Raw genomic sequence first — 18425 nt, 5'->3', positions numbered from 1 at the left:
CATAGGAGGAAGTGCTACTCCTGGAAATGCCATCCAATGTCATCAAGTGTCCACCCCCATCGGACAAAGTGGAAGGACTAGGTCCACCCATTGCAAATTGACAGCGAGAAACTGGAGGAGACCTGGAGGAAACAGGATGGCTAGCCGAAAGAGACCCCACCCTGTCAGAGGCGGAGCTGTACAAAGGGCCACCGAGGGGTACGTAGGACAGCGCAATTTTGTGAGAAGTCAGAGGAAGAGGAGAGTAGTATGGCAGAGTGCATAGTGGGAGCTGGTGATTGCTCAACAGGGTTCGTGGATCAGCCGCTCACAGGTGTAACAGTTGATGGCCCTTATGGAGGAGGAGCTATGACCCTTCTACCCAAGTTGGAGTCGGAAGATGAGGCCTACACCCTGGCCTGGCTGATGAACCGTGAACTGGAAAAATAACTGAAAGCCTTGTAGGTCCAGTGGCTGGTGAGTTTCCCACCATCCCTGAAGGAGGCCCTGACCCTGAAGAAACTAACAACCCTTCAGGAAACCCCAACCCTGTCAGCAGTTCTAACCCCGGTACCTAATCTGACCCTAAGGACATGCCGACCTCTGAAGTGGTATCCCACATCATTTGTGTGGAATGCGTTTTCAAAGTGATATAAGGAAAGAAGCAAATAGAGGAACGGGTACAAAACAAGCTGAGCCAACGGGCGACCTGCCATATAGTGCATTATTTTGATTAGAAGAGGCACTACGGTTTCCTGATGGAAGAGAGTACCAGAAACCAAAACTGTGTTAATGCTGGCTCCATCCACTGAGAACCCAGTCTACAAATCAATAAGTGGGTCCAGTTTGTTAAAGAAGATGTACTGTAAGGGATGATATATGGTAGTGGTGGCCTGGTTGAAGAAGAACAGGGACCTACCTGTGACCACACTGCCCCAACAAGAAATACCCTTTCCGGAAGTCGTTACACCCCCAAGCTCAAGTTCTGCTCATGGAGAAGTAGTGGAGATACCACCATGAGTTCTCATGGTATGTTGAAGGAGAGTAAGGGCCGCTTTACATGCTACGACATCGCTAAAGCGATGTCGTTGGGGTCACGGAATTTGTGACGCACATCCGGACGCGTTAGCAATGTTGTTGCGTGTGACACCTATGAGCGATTTTGAATCGTTGCAAAAACGTTCAAAATCGCTAATCGGTGACATGGGGTTCCATTCCCAATTATCGTTGCAGCTGCAGGTACGATGTTGTTCGTCGTTCCTGCGGCAGCACACATCACTACGTGTGACACCGCAGGAACGAGGAACCTCATCTTACCTGCGGCCACCGGCAGTGAGGAAGGAATGAAGTGGGCGGGATGTTACTTCCCGCTCATCTACGCCCCTCCGCTTCTATTGGCCGGCCGCTTAGTGACGTCGCGGTGATGCCGTTCGGACCTCCCCCTTGAGGGAGGGATTGTTCGGCAGTCACAGTGACGTCACTGAACAGGTATGTGCATGTGACGCTGCCATAGCGATAATGTTCGCTACGGCAGAGATCACCACATATCGGCCGTACGACGGGGGCGGGTGCTATCGCGATCGACATCGCTAGCAATTGCTAGCGATGTCACAGCGTGTAAAGCGGCCCTAAGACTACTGGACTGCAGAAGATGACAGGTCATGTATGGCCTAGGGAGCCCACTCGACCGTTTGGGTGGTGAGCTACTCCGACGGGTGTGTGTGTGTGTGTGTGTGTGTGTGTACAGCACGATGGTTCAAATCCCACCAAGGACAACATCTGCAAGAAGTTTGTATGTTCTCCCCGTGTTTGCGTGGGTTTCCTCTGGGTTCTCCGGTTTCCTCCCACACTCCAAAGACATACAGATAGGTAATTTAGATTGTGAGCCCCTAATGAGGACAGTGTTCCCCATGTATGTAAAGTATATATATATATATATATATATATATACATATACATATACATATCTCCCGGATCTGTGCTTTCCTTAACCAAGAATCAGCAAAAACATTAGTGCATGCCCTCATCATCTCCCGCCTCAACTACTGCAACCACCTGCTCTCTGGCCTCCCTTCCAACACTCTTGCACCCCTCCAATCTATCCTAAACTCTGCGGCCCGCTTAATCCACCTCTCCCCCCCGCTATTCCCCAGCCTCGCCACTCTGCCAATCCCTTCACTGGCTTCCCATCGCCCAACGACTACAGTTCAAAACATTAACCATGACATACAAAGCCATCCACAACCTGTCTCCTCCTTACATCTGTGACCTAGTCTCCCGGTACCTGCACACAACCTCAGATCCTCACAAGATCTCCTTCTCTGCTCCTCTCTTATCTCCTCTTCCCACAATCGCGTACAAGATTTCTCCCGTGCCTCCCCCATACTCTGGAATGCTCTACCTTAGCATATCAGACTCTCCCTTACCGTGGAAAGCTTCAAGAGGAACCTCAAGACCCACCTCTTCCAACAAGCCTACAACCTACAATAGCCCTCAGTCCAGTACACCATTGCGCAACCAGCTCTGTCCTCATCTATTGTACCATCACCCATTCCCTGTAGACTGTGAGCCCTCGCGGGCAGGGTCCTCTCTCCTCCTATACCAGTCTGTTTTGTACTGTTAATGATTGTTGTAAGTATACCCTCTTCCACTTGTAAAGCGCCATGGAATAAATGGCGCTATAATAATAAATAATAATAATAATAATAATATATATACAAAGAAAAGCAGTCGCACACTATAATGGCAAAGGCTGGAGGTACGTTCGGCGTCACAACGGCATCACCGCGAAGTCACTAAGCGTCCGGCTAATAGAAGCGGAGGGGCGGAGATGAGCGGGACAAAATATCCTGCCCACCTTCTCCCTTCCGCATTGACGTCGGAGCGCAGGTAAGGAGATGTTCGTCGCTCCTGCGGGTTTACACACAGCGATGTGTGGAGCTGCAGGAACGACAAACAACATCGTACCTGCGGTCGACCCGACATTATGAAAATGAACGACGCTACACAGATCACTGATTTTCAACGCTTTTGCAATAGTTTATCGGCGCATCTAGGATATACACATTGCGATGTCGTTACCGGCGCCGGATGTGCGTCACTAATGACGTGACCCCGATGATATTTCGAAAGTGAAGTCGCAACGTGTAAATCCCCCCTTAGGCTTGTCAGCTGGAGGGCTAATTCCCAGGCAGTGGGCTAGGCAAGGGAAGACGTACCCCGGGGAAGAATGGCAGCAAAACTGGATAGGAATGGCCATGTCTGTAGAAAAGGTTGAAAAACAAATAAACCATTTCATGTTGTGTTGTAAAGAGACTCTCTGGTGATATGTTGCCCCACCACATCTATGACTGTGACTGACTTCGGGTAGGCAGACGCTCCCCTGAAGACTAAAGTGTCGCACCCCTTCAGCCAGGGGAGATCACAAACACAGGTTTTGTCTAGAGAAGGAGTGCGGAGCCCTGTCGGCCTGGTGTTGGCTCCTCTCTTCATGTCATTAACATAAGGCCTAAGCCACACGGCGAGAAAAACGGTGCGAGTGGAGTGCGAAAAAACATTTCATTCCACTTGGACCAATATTAGCCTGTGTGTCAACGCACATGAGTGATTATTTTCTTAGCCCTAATCGGGTCGAGAAAACAATCGCAGCATGCTGCGGGTGTAATGCGAGACTCTTTCTCTCGCACCCATTCAAGTGTATGGGGCGAGAGAAAAATCGCACTGCACTCGCGGAACACCGGTGTACCACGAGTGCAGGGCGAGAATCGCAATAGCCGGCTACGGAGGAGAGAGGGAGATAAATCCCTCCCTCCCCTCCTCAGTGCCGGCCTGCCCCTCCGCAGCTGAGGTCCGCTCGCACAGTCGGACCTCAGTCGCATGACACTCGGCTCCTGCTGTGCTGCCAGCGTGAGCCGAGTGTCATGCGAGGATCGCACTAGTGCCCCATGTAGCCCCGGCCTAATAGAGCCAATTTTCTCACATGAGAGAGTATGTGCCCGTGTGAGCCGATCCCTTACTGTGTGATAATAGCAAAACCTAAAAAGGACAATAAAAATCTGGTATTGCTGTAATAAGACCGACCCAAAGAATAATGCCATCTTATCACTTACACGGCACAAAAAATGTAAAAATAAAACTAAGAACTATTCTTGTACAGTAGCCTATTTGTTCAGTCTGCCTCTCACAAATCAGAATAAGTCTTGGTTTACATTTACTCTCTGTCAATAAGGCATTAAAGAGAACCTGTCTTTAGGATCATGCTTGTTAATATAGATGAGCAAACCTTTCGGAAGTTCTGTTCGGAGGGTACAGTTGAACTTTAGATAAAGTTCGGTTTGGGACCTGGACTTGATCTAAACCTCAATGGAAGTCAGTATGGCAGTTTGAGTCTCTACCCACATGCAGCAAGCCATAAGCAGAACACTTCTGGGGAAGGGTGGGATACCTAAGCTGCAATGCCCTGCACATGAAGTAAGAGACATAGGTATATCAGGAGGACTGTACTACATATATAATTGGAGGTATTTGCTAATATTATTAATACACCTACTATATACTGAGAAAGGATCTTGAAGATGGGAATTCCCCATTAAGCCTCACTTGGGTGAAATTCAATAAATGTTCCACATGTAAACGTTTCCAGTCAACAACAAAATCTATATCATCATGAAATTCAGAAATATCCTTATAGACGCTTGGTCACATTATACGATTGCACTGAATTGACAGTCTAAAACTATTTTAATTCCTTTTCTTCCAATCTCATTACATTATTTTCAATATAAACACTTAAGGCCGCTTTACACGCTACGATATCGCTAAAGCAATGTCGTTGGGGTCACAGAATTTGTGACGCACATCCGGCCGCTTTAGCGATGTCGTTGCGTGTGACACCTATGTGCGATTTTGAATCGTAGTAAAAACATGCAAAATCGCTAATCGGTGACATGCCCCCCTATTCCCAATTATCGTTGCTGCTGCAGGTACGATGTTGTTCGTCACTCCTGCGGCAGCACACATCGCTACGTGTGACACCGCAGGAACGAGGAACCTCACCTTACCTGCGGCCGCCGGCAATGAGGAAGGAAGGAGGTGGGCGGGATGTTACGTCCCGCTCATCTCCGCCCCTCCGCTTCTATTGAGCGGCCATTTAGTGACGTCGCTGTGACGCCGAACGAACCGCTCCCTTAGAAAGGAGGCGGTTCGCCCGTCACAGCGACATCGCTAGTCAGGTAAGTGGTGTGACGGGTCCGCGCGATTTTGTGCGCCACGGGCAGCAATTTGCCCGTGACGCACAAATGATGGGGGCGGGTACGTATACTAGCAATCTCGCTAGCGAGATCGCAGTATGTAAAGCGGCCTTTAGAACACATCTCTGAGATTTCATTGTGAAAAAAAAGGTTTCTATATCCTTACGACCATTGTGATGTTGGGGAATTTTTATCCACGTTAGAATAGAGCGGCAGTGCACAAGCCCAACCACCGCTGCCCTATAAAGAATGAATGGAACAGCGACCAGACATTCGCACCGCTGCATAAAAGTATCTCATCGGAGATAAAAATTGCTCGTCCTGCCAATCTGACGGATTCCAGATGTCTGACCCTAATCAATAAGTTATACTTTGGATAGGTAAAACTTGCTTTAACTAAACAATCTTTTTAAACATAAAATGAAAGTTCAAGAAGAGACCGTTTGTCAGGATAGGCTGGATCAGATCCATTGTTAGCGCCCATGGTACGGTGCTTTCTGGATAACATGTCACAAAAAAATGTTTTTTAATTGCATAAGGTTGAAGACCGGCTAAAAGAACTAGGAATGTTTAGTTTGAAAAAGAGAAGGCTGAGAGGAGACTTAATAGTGGTCTACACATATCTGAAAGGCAGTCACAGGGATGAGGGAACTACCCTATTCTCATTAGCACAAGGAGGTACAAGAAGCAATGGGATGAAACTAAAAGGAAGAAGATTCACATTAGACATTAGGAAAAACTTTCTGACAGTGAGGGCAGTCAGGGAATGGAACAGGCGACCACGGGAGGTGGTGAGGGCAGTCAGGGAGTGGAACAAGCGACCACGGGAGGTGGTGAGCTCTCCATCAATGGAAACCTTCAAGTGGAAACTAGATAAAGATATAGCTGGGATAATTTAGGAAAACCTGCACTCGCAGGGGGCTGGACCCAATGGCCCTTCCAACTCTATGATTCTATGACTGCTAAATTTTAAACATAGAAAAGAAAACCCTTTAAACCCCTTCTGGATAATATGTTAACTACATTTGATTACCAAAGTCAACATGATTCAACATATTAACATTGTTTTCTCCATTTTAGGCTCCAGGAACTAGAAGGGTCCTTGACCTTGAAAACAACAACTTACCCATGTATGTATGAAAAAAATCTCAGTGGTTCTTCTCGCAAGGTTTTATTTCTATATAATTGTCAGAACTTCAATGGTCTAAAGAATTATCCAACTTTTCCAATAAATGGATATGAATCAAAGCTTTAATATATAAGGTGCCACAGTCCAGTGGGAGGTCCTAATCATGATTGACAACTATATCTGTATGCAAACAACAAACCCTATCAATCACTGATTAGGACCAGCCTCTTTATGGCCTATATTAAAAGATCATTTTTTGCTTTTATCGCTCCCTCCTTTAGCCATCATTGTGTGTGCCTATTAATGTACTTAGTCATTGTTGTCTTCTACCGATCCCAGCGCTGCTCCTGTCCTCTCCTGCATAACGTGACAACAGCTCTGACTTGCCGGCTCGGACAATGGACCGTTTGTGCCTTTCTTAATATAAGTTCATTAAATGTCTCGTTGTGAGTCTTGCAGACTTGCATTGAAAAAGTAATTCCTGCTCCACACAGAAGACACTGAGGCAGCCGGACGGTCACAATTGCGGTGACAAAATGCAGGAGAGGATTGGAGCAGCACTGTAAACAGGAAAAGGCAGCGATGGGTAAGTATTTTAGTGCACACACTGTACCCACATTACTGATTATTAACGCAGGGGACAATAAAAAAAAAGCTGCCATGGTCCTTTAAATATAAATGCACTACATATAATGTGTTTGATTTTTCAGCCATTACCTTTTTTAAAGCAGCAACATGATCTAGGTACAGCATTTTTCTGGCTGTTTTTCTGTAGACTTTTTTATGCTCAGGAAAACACCAGCAAATAAACCAATAAATGCTTAAAATTAATGATTCACTGTTTGTTTGTTTGTTTGTTTTTTTACAGAGAAATGCTGTTTGTGAAAGACTCTTAAGGCCGCTTTACACGCAACGACATCGCTAACGAGATGTCGTTGGGGTCACGGAATTCGTGATCAAAATTACTCACCTTATCGTTGATCGTTGACGCGTCCTTCCTTTCCCGAATATCGTTGCTGTTGCAGGACACAGGTTGTTCGTCGTTCCTGCAGCAGCACACACCGCTATGTGTGACACCGCAGGAACGAGGAACTACATCGTACCTGCGGACACCGGCAATGAGGAAGGAAGGAGGTGGGCGGGATATTCTGCCCACTCATCTCCGCCCCTCTGCTTCTATTGGATGGCTGCCGTGTGACGTCGCTGTGACGCCGCACGAACCGCACCCTTAGAAAGGAGGTGGTTCGCCGGCCACAGTGACGTCGCAGGGAAGGTAAGTCCGTGTGACGGGTGTAAGCGATGTTGTGCGCCACAGGCAGCGATTTGCCCGTGACGCACAACCGACGGGGGCGGGTACACTCGCTAGCGATATCGATACCGATATTGCAGCGTGTAAAGTGGCCTTAAGGCTACATTTCCACAATGAGTATTTGGGGATTTTTCGATGTTGCAATATTTCTGCACCTATTATTTAAATTAGCATTTTTTTCACTGCATTTTATCAGTTTTTGACACTGTGGTTGTTGCCTCTTCTTTGACAAAATCACTGACTGGGTGAATCAGGGAAATGCAGTAGATATAGTATATCTTGACTTCAGCAAAGCATTTGACAATCTCATATAATCCTTATTGAAAAAATGACCAAGTGTGGAATGGACAAGGCAACTGTTAGATGGATTCGTACCTGGCTTAGTGATCGGACTCAACGAGTGGTCATAAATGGCTGCACATCCAGTTGGAAGTCTCAAGTGGGGTACCACAGGGCTCTGTCCTGGGTCCCGTGTTGTTCAACATCTTTATCAATGATTTAGATGAAGGAATTATGGGTAAACTGATTAAATTTGCTGATGACACAAAGCTAGGAGGTATAGCTAATACTAGAGAAGAGAGAGAGAGGATTCAACAAGATCTAAACAAGCTGGAACAGTGGGCAGCAACTAATAGAATGGTTTTTAACAGGGAGAAATGCAAAGTCATACATCTTGGCAAGAATAATGAAAAGAGCATATACAGCATGGGATGAATAGAGCTATGCAACAGCATGTGTGAAAAAGACTTAGGTATACTAATAGATCACAGACTGAACATGAGTCAACAGTGTGATGCAGCAGCAAAAAAGGCAAACACCATTCTAGGATGTATTAACAGAAGCATACAGTCTAGATCACGTGAAGTCATTATCCCCCTTTACTTCTCTTTGGTCAGACCTCATCTGGAATATTGTGTCCAGTTCTGGGCACCACATTTTAAAAAAAGACATCAACAAACTGGAGCAAGTTCAGAGAAGAGTGACCAGAATGGTGACTTGTCTGCAAACCATGTCATTTGCGGAACAGTTACAGGATTTAGGATTGTTTAGCTTGCAAAAGAGAAGACTGAGAGGAGACTTAATAGCTGTCTACAAATATCTTAAAGGCTGTCACACTGTAGAGGGATCAGTTTTATTCTCATTTTCACAAGGAAAGACTAGAAGCAATGGGATGAAACTGATGGGGAGGAGACACAGATTAGATATTAGAAAAAAACTTGTTGACAGTGAGGGTGATCAACGAGTGGAACAGGCGGCTGCGAGAGGTTGTGAGTTCTCCTTCAATGGAAGTCTTTAAAAAGAGGTTGGACGGACATCTGTCTGGGACGATTTAGGTTGGACTAGATGAACCAGGAGGTCCATTCCAACTCTAATGCGGGCGTCACACGAGACGATCTATCGTGCGATATGTCGTCGGGGTCACGGTTTTCGTGACGCACATCTGGCATCGTTCACGACGTCGTCTTGTGTGACACCTAAGAGCGACTCTTAATTGGTTGTAAATCGTGTATCATGTACACGTCGCTCATTTTTAAAAAATCGTTTAATCTTATTTGCGCAGATTGTTCATCGTACCCGGGGCAGCACACATCTCTCCGTGTGACACCCCGGGAACGATGAGCACAGCCTACCTGCGTCCCGCCGGCAATGCGGAAGGAAGGAGGTGGGCGGGATGTTTACGTCCCGCTCATCTCCGCCCCTCCGCTTCTATTGGGCGGCCGCTGTGTGACGTTGCAGTGACGCCAAACAACCCAACCCCTTCAGGAAGTGGATATTCGCCGCCCACAGCGACGTCCCTCAGCAGGTAAGTACGTGTGACGGGGGTTTAACGACTTTGTGCGACACGGGCAGCGATTTGCCTGTGACGCACAAACGACGGGGGCGGGTACGATCGCTCGTGCGATCGCACGATAGATCATATTATGTGTCGCCCGCATAATATTCTATGATTCTTGGCGCGTCATGATTTATGTTTAATCTCTTTTTTATTGAAAAATTAAGGTTGATTACAATAAGCAGGGAGACCAAGGCAAACCCACAAATAGAGACAAGACAAAAAAAAAACAAAAATGCAATGAAACATGAAAGGCTTTGCATGGTTGTAGCCATATACAGTTTGTTACAATAAAGATAATTTAAGAACATTTATATCAATCTGGCTTGAACCATTATAAAAGTATAAAATCCATTAACTATAACATAAACAGCAAAGATTTACCATTCATACCATAGAGGCACATAATGGTCAGTCGAAGGAAAAGAAATAAAGAGAGAAAGAAAGAGGGAAGTAGACAAAGAGAATGAGGACAGGGAAAAGGATCATGGGGAAGGGCAAGGAAGGGCCGGGAATAACTAGCAGGGAAAATCTAGGTAGAGTCTTAACTCGCCCCAAAGAGGGACCTGAAGTCTGGAGAATCCAAAAAAATGACCCAGGGACTCCAGATCTTAATACATTTTTCAGTAGCGTCCTGAATTTCAGCAGTGAGACTCTCCATTCTGTAAAGGGAGGCCATCTCCCCATGGGTGGACCTCCAGTGTCTGGGCATCATGGCTTGGGCAGCCGCTAGGCAAAACCGCAATAGTCCCATTTTCTGAGATTTAACAGACCTCGGTAGGATAGTTAAGAGAGCGATTTGTGGAGAACCAGAGAGGGCCTCCCCGCTAATGCTATTGCATGCCGAGAAGACCCCACTCCAAAAAAGGCTTAATGAGGCTACAGCTCCACCATATATGCAACATATCCCCCCTCTCGTGATTACACCGCCTACATCTGTCTGACACTGAAGGGAAGATTGCGTGTAGGGCATGAGGGCAGCGGTACCAGCGGGTGAGAATTTTATAACCCTTTTCCTGGACCTAACAAGCCCTAGAAAATTTGTGGGTGAAGAGAAAAGCGGTCCTCCATTCCTCAACCCGGATAGTCACGCCCAAGTCTCTACTCCATCCCCCCACAAATTTGCGCTCGTCCACATCCCCCTTCTGGATCAAAAGGTTATAGATAAGGGACAGGGTATTTCCCGGAGCCTCTTCCAAAAGAAAGAGCTTTTCGAACGAGGAGGGGGGGGGGGGTCAGCATAGGCACGTCATGATTTAAACAAATCTGCTTTGTTTTCGACACTTCCTGGTATTTGGCTTTGATAAATATACTTATGTGTGGACTACATCCATTTTTAATGTGTTTCAATTGTACAAACACACTAAAAACCTATATGAGTCATTTTCTGTATTTAATGCAAATCTATGTGAAAAATCTGCACAGAAATCTCAGCATATTCCCAAGAGAAATTGACATACTGCAGGCTGAAAACACACACCGCAGGTCAGTTTATGCTGTGTAAAAAATAAAAAAAAAGCACAGTGGATAAGAGATTTCTATCAGTCCCATCTACTTTGCTGGATCAGACAACAGTATGAAAAAATAAGTCCCATTCTTATCTAGAAAAGTGGGACGATTTTTTTCTCACTTGTCATCCATATGCAATCCGTTTTTTTTTTACTCAGCAGCTATTAATCATTTACAGAACCATGTTAGAGAATTGCAATGTATGCGTAAAAATCGGATGCTATACTGTGGTTCCATATGACATCCATTTTTTTTCTCACACCGATAGAATTGATTGGGTGAGTCTCATCAGATTTAAGAGTCAAATCGCAACGTGCTGTGATTTATTATTCTCATGCCGAATCGGTAAAAACCGTTCCTAAGTACTGCCCCGTAGAATATCATTGGTCCAAGTGCAATACCCTTTTTTTACCAGTTTACACTCCTATTTATGTGATGTGTGAGCGAGTCCTTACAATGAGAATGTGGAAAGCTGCATGTTCATGTGCATTTTATTTGTGATTAAATTCTGTATTTTTCTGTTACTTTCAGTCACTTACCCACGTGTCCTGATCATGTGGAGAAACCACCGCGTATAGCATACGATGAAACAGAAGAAGCCCTGATGGATAGCATTGAACAAGAATATACACAACTCCATCCCATTCCACCTATGTGCTGTGGAAAAATGTGAGAAGGAAAACAAGCGAGAGACAACGGAAAATATTTTTTTGACCGAACTATGTATCCAAGAGTTATGTTACCTGGATCTGCTTTGTTTAGATTGTGTTATTATAGATTTGCAAAATGGCTGTGTGTTAATTAAAATCTAGGGATGATCGAAAACCTTAAATATTTGGCTTCGCGAATATTTGCCGATTAGGTCGCCACTATTCGACTATTCGTGAATATTCGATGCACAATGTAAGTCTGTGGGAAACCTGAATAACAACTATTCGGAACTATTCGGGCTACATCGAGTATTCTCATAGCGGCGCCCTATTCGTCGGATATTCGCGAAGCCGAATATTTGAGGTATTCGATCATCCCTAATAAAATCTCTTCTGACTGCATCCAGTGAGCAACCCTTACAAATGGTGCCAAGAAGATAACAAAGTAAGTCTGATAACATGATATTTATATGCTGCAAGACCAGAAGAAGTCATGTAAAAGACTGAAAATACCTCCTCAAATTCTGGCAGAAACAGGAGGAAGTCGTGTAAAAGACTGAAAATACCTCCTCCACTTCCGGCAGAGACAGGAGGAAGTCATGTAAAAGACTGAAAATAACTCTTCCTGTGAGGCTGGCCTCAGGAGACAGGCGCCCCCTATCGGTTGGTGAGGCACAGCTAGGGAGGCGTTTTCATAGAAATGATTATAAGCTGCACAGTCCGGCTACCAAAATCTCTAGTTAGCAATATAACGTTACTCATTCTGCCCTTATTTTAATATTATATTGAGTTTCAGAGCAAAAAAAATGGGAGAGACTTTTTTTTATTTGCGCATGGACTTCTACTATAGGCAGTGAGGCCCAGACTTCATCTTGATCTGTCTTGGTGAAGCCCCAGTAGAAAAAGCTTAAGAAGTCCTTCTCTATAGGATGGGTGGTGGCCATTAGTGATGAGCGAGCATTACCATGCTTGGGTGCTTGACACTCGTAACGACTAGTTGGTGCTTGGATGGGCGCAACTCGAATTACCTGAGTATATTGGAAGTCATTGGGGGACTCGAGCATTTTTCTGAAAGATTTGCTCATTGACTCCCATTATATTCAGATGCTCAGGTCATGCCAATCCGAGCATCTAACTGCTCTTAATGAGTACCGAGGATGGTAGTGCTCACTCTTCACTAGTGGCAATTAATCACCTCATTGTGTGACATGCCCATATGTATCACATTTGTTTTACATGTCACGCTCTTGACTATCATTTATGTAATTCAGACTAATGTACGACACATTTATTTTCAGGTCTGTTGTGGTTTTGTAATGCATCTTGCATTATGGCAGACCAAGAAATAAGATGAAGACCGTGAACAACTGGTTCTATAAAAAAAATTCAGATTTACACCCAAAAACAAAAAAATAGATTTATTTAAAAATCCAAAAGCTATCTCTTCATAGATATTGGATAAAGTTAGATGAACCCCAAAATTGTCATGCGCTGTCCGGATCCACACTCACGGATTACAACAACAGTGTCGGACCTTGTTCACATTGCAGAGTCCAACAGTTAACCTGGCTCTGCTGGACGTCGGCTAAGTTGTTTTCATTGCTCCCAGCCATGTAGGAGTTACGGTAATCCTTTTGGAGCAGTGTGAAACTTTTCTGAGAGCCAGGTTGCACATTATCATCCACATCTGGTCTCTTCCTATTTAAGGCTGGCGAGTGCGTTAGAAGATCGCCGAAGATAGCATCAGTTATCCTGGTCTTTGTAGTTATCCAGTCAATGGTGATCTACAGCTGATATTTTGAGTGGTGTGGTTGTTTCCCTGTTGTGCGTTTATTTCCTCCCCTTTTCTTTATTCTTTAGTACACATATAGTCTCTCCTTTGTGTGTTGAGTGCAGTGTGTACGAATTTTCATTCTCCCTTGTATGTGTCTTTTTTGTGGGGTATTGTTACTGGGTCTCCAGCCCACTCCCAGGGTGGGGGGAGTAGGATCAGGGCTTGGACAGGAGTCAGGGTCAGACTGGGGGCTCAGACCTGGCTACCATCGAGCCTACCTCTGAGATAAGGAACAGCGCAGGGTCTCGAGTCTGAGGGCCAGCCTAGGGGCCCCTGTTCTGTCACTGACACAAATATTAAAAGCTAGTGTGTATGAACGTCTGCTGCATCTTTACTATGGTAGATATCATGCGAAAAAAGAATTCCAATTTACCCAATATTTTGGAAACTCAGGAGGTGTCTGCCCATAGCTAAAAGTTAAAATGTACAATTTTGTATGTTGATTTTTATTTACTTAACATTTGGTTTAGGTTTATCAAGGTTGGTGTAGAGAAGACGTGGAGTTCCAACAACTGATCGAGTTAAGGGTGCTTTACACACTGCGACATCGCTAACGATATATTGTCGGGGTCACGGTGTTTGTGACGCACATCCGGCGTCATTAGCGACATCTCAGCGTGTGACAGCTAGGAGCGACGATCAACGATCGCAAAAACGGCAAAAATCGTTGATCGTTGACATGTCGCTCCTTTTCATAATATCGTTGGTGGTGCATGCCGCTGGTTGTTCCTCATTCCTGCGGCGTCACACATCGCTGTGACACCGCAAAAACGACGAACATCTCCTTACCTGCGTCCACCGGCAATGAGGAATAAAGGAAGTGGGCGGGATGTTCCAGCCGCTCATCTCCGCCCCTCCTCTGCTATTGGGCGACCGTTTTGTGACATCGCTGTGACGCTGAATGCACCGCCCCCTTGAAGGAGGGATTGTTCGGCAGCAACAGCGACGTCGCAGAACAGGTATGTGCATGTGACGCTGCCGTAGCGATAATGTTCGCTACGGCAGCGATCACCAGATATCGCACCAACGACGGGGGCTGGTACTATCGCTCGCGACATCGCTAGCGATGTCGCAGTGTGTAAAGCACCCTTTAGTCCATCCTTTTATCAAAATGCCTCTAAAGGTGGAATCTCATTCGATGCCAGAATCAAGTACTCCACTTGTCCTTAAACTAATTTTTATAAATGCCCTCCATTTGAACCATAGAAGGCAATATTTAGTACCTTGTTAAAATGATCTGTTAATTGTAATTTTATAAAATATTCCCACATTGACAAAGATGCACATAGCATTGCGTGGTGTCTGCACTGTATATACCATATATATATGTACTGTACATGGACTATATAACACTATGACATGGGGGGCAGAGTTGTCCTTTTGGAAGGTTTTATTTTTTAATCTTTAATAAAATTATGGAGACTTCCTTTAATATATTTTTTTTAGAAATCTAAAACAAGATAAATAATTAACAGAGAAGGGTGTAATGATGCGGGTCACGTTACCCTCTGAGACCTAGATACCCCATAGTTGCATATGTCTTCAGTGGTTTTGTTTTGCCCATATCTGGTAAAATATTACTATTTGCATTAAATCAATGACTATGTACATCTTTGTAATCTGTACAGCTGAAATGCATCTAAAATAAAAATATCAGAAACTGTCCAGAAGTTCCAGGACAGTCCGTAGAAAAAGTGCACTTTTTTTGTACTGTCCATAATAAAAACTGAAAGCGTCCATGATTTCTTGAAATGAAGAAACATACAGGTTATTTTGAATGTCATTATCATCATTTTACAGTTTTTTTCTGGAACACTTCATCAGATCCCAGTGACTCTGTGACTGTTTTTGTAACATAATATACTTCATGTTAGTGGTAAATTAGGCTGTTTTCACGCTACGTTTTTTTAACGCAAAAACGGATCCAGTGCAAATGCGTTTTCATTTCAATGCATTTGCAATGGACTCGCGTCAACATGCGTTCACCTGCGTTTGCGTGCGTTATAGTGAGGATCCAGCAACTTGCAGTTTTTTAACTTTTTTCAAAAACGCTACTTGTAGCGTTTTTGAGCTGCGTCCAAATACTGCAAATCGCTGGATCCTGACTAAACAGCACGCAAACGCATGTGAACGCTGGCATGCTGATAGACAGGATCCTGCTTGCTCTACTGAGCATGCCCAGAAACCAGCCTGGCGTGATCAGTCTCTCGCTCCCCCTCCCTCTCTCCCCCTCCCTCTCTCGTCTGAGAGCGGCAGACGCTCGTAACCAAGGTAAATATCGGGTAACCAAGCAAAGCGCTTCTTAGTTACCCGATGTTTACCTTGGTTATGTGTGAAGGGAGCCGGCTCCTAGCAGCTGCGGACGCTCGTAACCAAGGTAAATATCGGGTATTCAAGCAAAGCACTTCACTTAGTTACCCGATATTTACCTTGGTTACAGCTTACCGCAGCTGTCAGATGCCGGCTCCTAGTCTGTCACGTCCAGTTCCCCTCACTCCCAATCACATGATTCCAATGCCCACCCATAAACTTCAAGTGACAGGATCCTGCAAAATAACACATGCGTTTGCATGCGATTTTCTTTGCAAAAACAGGGTCCGCTTTTGCAGCAAAAAAAGTTCATGACGCATGCTACAAAAACGTAGTGTGAAAGCAGCCTTATGGTCGATATCAGTTGTGTTTATTTATGAAAATATTGAAAATTTGACAAAAATGTTAAAATTTTGCAATTTTCCAGCTATAAGTTTTTTTGTCCTTTAACCAGAATGTTATACCATACAAATAATTAATAAATAAATTAATAATTAATTATAAATAACATTTCCCACATGTCTACTTTACAAAAGCACCATTTTTTAAACTTTTTTTTTTTTTTGTTAGGAAGTTAGAACAGTTAAAAGTTTATAAGCAATTTCTAATTTTTCCAAGAAAATGTACAAAACCAATATTTTTAGGGACCACATCCCATTTGTAATGATTTTGCAGGTTCTATGTGACACAAAATCTCAAAAGTGACACTATTTTGAAAACTGCACCCCTCAAAGTCCTCAAAACCACATTGAAAAAGTTTATTAACATTTTAAGTGCTTCACGGAAATTAAAGCTATGTGGAAGGAAAAAAAATAAAATGTTACTTTTTCCCACAAAATTATTGCTTAAAGGCCGCTTTACACGCTACGATTTGTCTCACGATCTCAGTAGGGATGTGACACGCCCAGATCGTTGTTACGATTTGCCGAGATCGCACATAGGTCGTTTATTAGCGGTCACACGAACACATCTCACCGACGACGCAACAGCGATCAGCGATATATTGTTTGACCAAAGTGGTCGTTTGGATGTTGTTCGTCGTTGGCAGGGTGTCAAACGTAGCAATATGTCTGCTGCGATCCGAACGACAAACAATATTTTGAAAATGAACGACGTGTGAAAGATCAACGATTTTCTGCCTATTTGCGATCGTTCGGAGTCGCACGTAGGTGTCACACATAACAGCGTCGCTAACAATGCCGGATGTGCGTCACGGAAACAGTGACCCCGACGACATATCGTCAGATAAATCGTAGCGTGTAACGCCGCCTTTAGTCATAATGTTTTTCATTTTCACAAGGGGAAAATGGACTATACAATTTGTTGTGCAATTTCTCTTGATTACAGGGATACTCCAAATGTAATAATAATTTTATATTTTTAATCACATCCAATTCTGAAACTTATTATTATTCTAAGATCTATTGATTAAAATCATCTTTAAAAATTAACTTTGTTCTTGGGAAAACCCCTAAGCTTAAAGGGAACCTGTCAGGTGTGGATGCAGTTCTGGCTAATCCCTGCCTAAGGCTATGTGCGCACGTTGCGTTCTGCCTTCACAAATATTCTGCAGCGTTTTGTCACTGCATGTGCGTTTCAAAACGCAGCCAAAACGCTGCATTTTGGATGTATTTTGAATTTGAATGGATGCAGAATTCATGCGTTCTGGATGCTTGCTCTACCATAGACAGAGTGAGAAAAGCATCCAAAACGCCCAAGAGAAGTGACATGTTGCTTTGTAGAACGCATCGATTTTGTAAAAAATTTGCAATGCAAAACGCTGCGTTTTAAAACGCAACGAGCGCATGGAATTTGCTAAATTCTCATAGACTTTCCTGGGGACGCAGAACGCATGCGTTTACGCTGCAGTTTAAAACGCTGGGTAAACGCATGAAAAAGACGCAACGTGCGCACATGGCCTTAAGGCCGGTTTACACGCAACAACATTGCTAACGAGAAGTCGTTGGGGTCACGGAATTCGTGACGCATATCCGGCCTCGTTAGCGACGTTGTTGCGTGTGACACGTACGAGCGACCGCTAACGATCAAAAATACTCACCTTATCATTGATCGTTGACACGTCGTTCATTTCCATAAAATAGTTGCTGGTTCAGTACGCAGGTTGTTCGTCGTTCCTGAGGCAGCACACATCGCTACATGTGACACCCCAGGAACGACGAACAACACCGTACCTGCGTTCTCCGGCAACGAGGTGGACGTGACTTTCCTGCGGCTGCTCTCCGACCCTCCGCTGCTATTGGACGCCTGTCGTGTGACATCGCTGTGACGCCGCACGAACCGTCCCCTTAGAAAAGATGCTGTTCGCCGGCCACAGAAACGTCGCTAGGCAGGAAAGTACGTGTGACAGGGTACTAGCGATTTTGTACGCAATGGGCAATGATTTGCCCGTGACGCACAAACGGCAGGGGCGAGTGCGGTCGGCAGCGACATAGCTAGCGATGTCGCTGCGTGTAAACCGGCCTTAACACTCCCTGTATACCCTTGCATAGATAAAAAAAAGAAAAGTATTCCAGCTCACCGCTATGATGTGTAAATCTAAGGAGTGGACCACCTGATCCTGCACGGAAATCCCAGGCACAGGGAAACAAATTCAGAAGTGAA

The 18425-nt window shown here is 44.7% G+C and overlaps 1 protein-coding gene across 1 annotated transcript in view; it reads left to right on the top strand.

Moving 5' to 3' along the window:
- LOC142296949 (uncharacterized) overlaps positions 1 to 16266 on the top strand; it is a 30153-nt gene extending 13887 nt beyond the window's left edge. The window contains exons 2-3 of the mRNA XM_075341107.1: positions 6309 to 6358; positions 11541 to 16266. Coding sequence (XP_075197222.1) covers positions 6309 to 6358; positions 11541 to 11682 — 192 coding nt within the window. The 3' untranslated portion in view covers positions 11683 to 16266. The remainder of the gene's footprint in view (positions 1 to 6308; positions 6359 to 11540) is intronic.
- Positions 16267 to 18425: the final 2159 nt, after the last annotated feature.

The sequence above is a fragment of the Anomaloglossus baeobatrachus genome, chromosome 3 (genome assembly GCF_048569485.1).
Source record: "Anomaloglossus baeobatrachus isolate aAnoBae1 chromosome 3, aAnoBae1.hap1, whole genome shotgun sequence".
Lineage (NCBI taxonomy): Eukaryota > Metazoa > Chordata > Amphibia > Anura > Aromobatidae > Anomaloglossus > Anomaloglossus baeobatrachus.
This window is presented reverse-complemented; position numbering and strand designations above follow the sequence as displayed.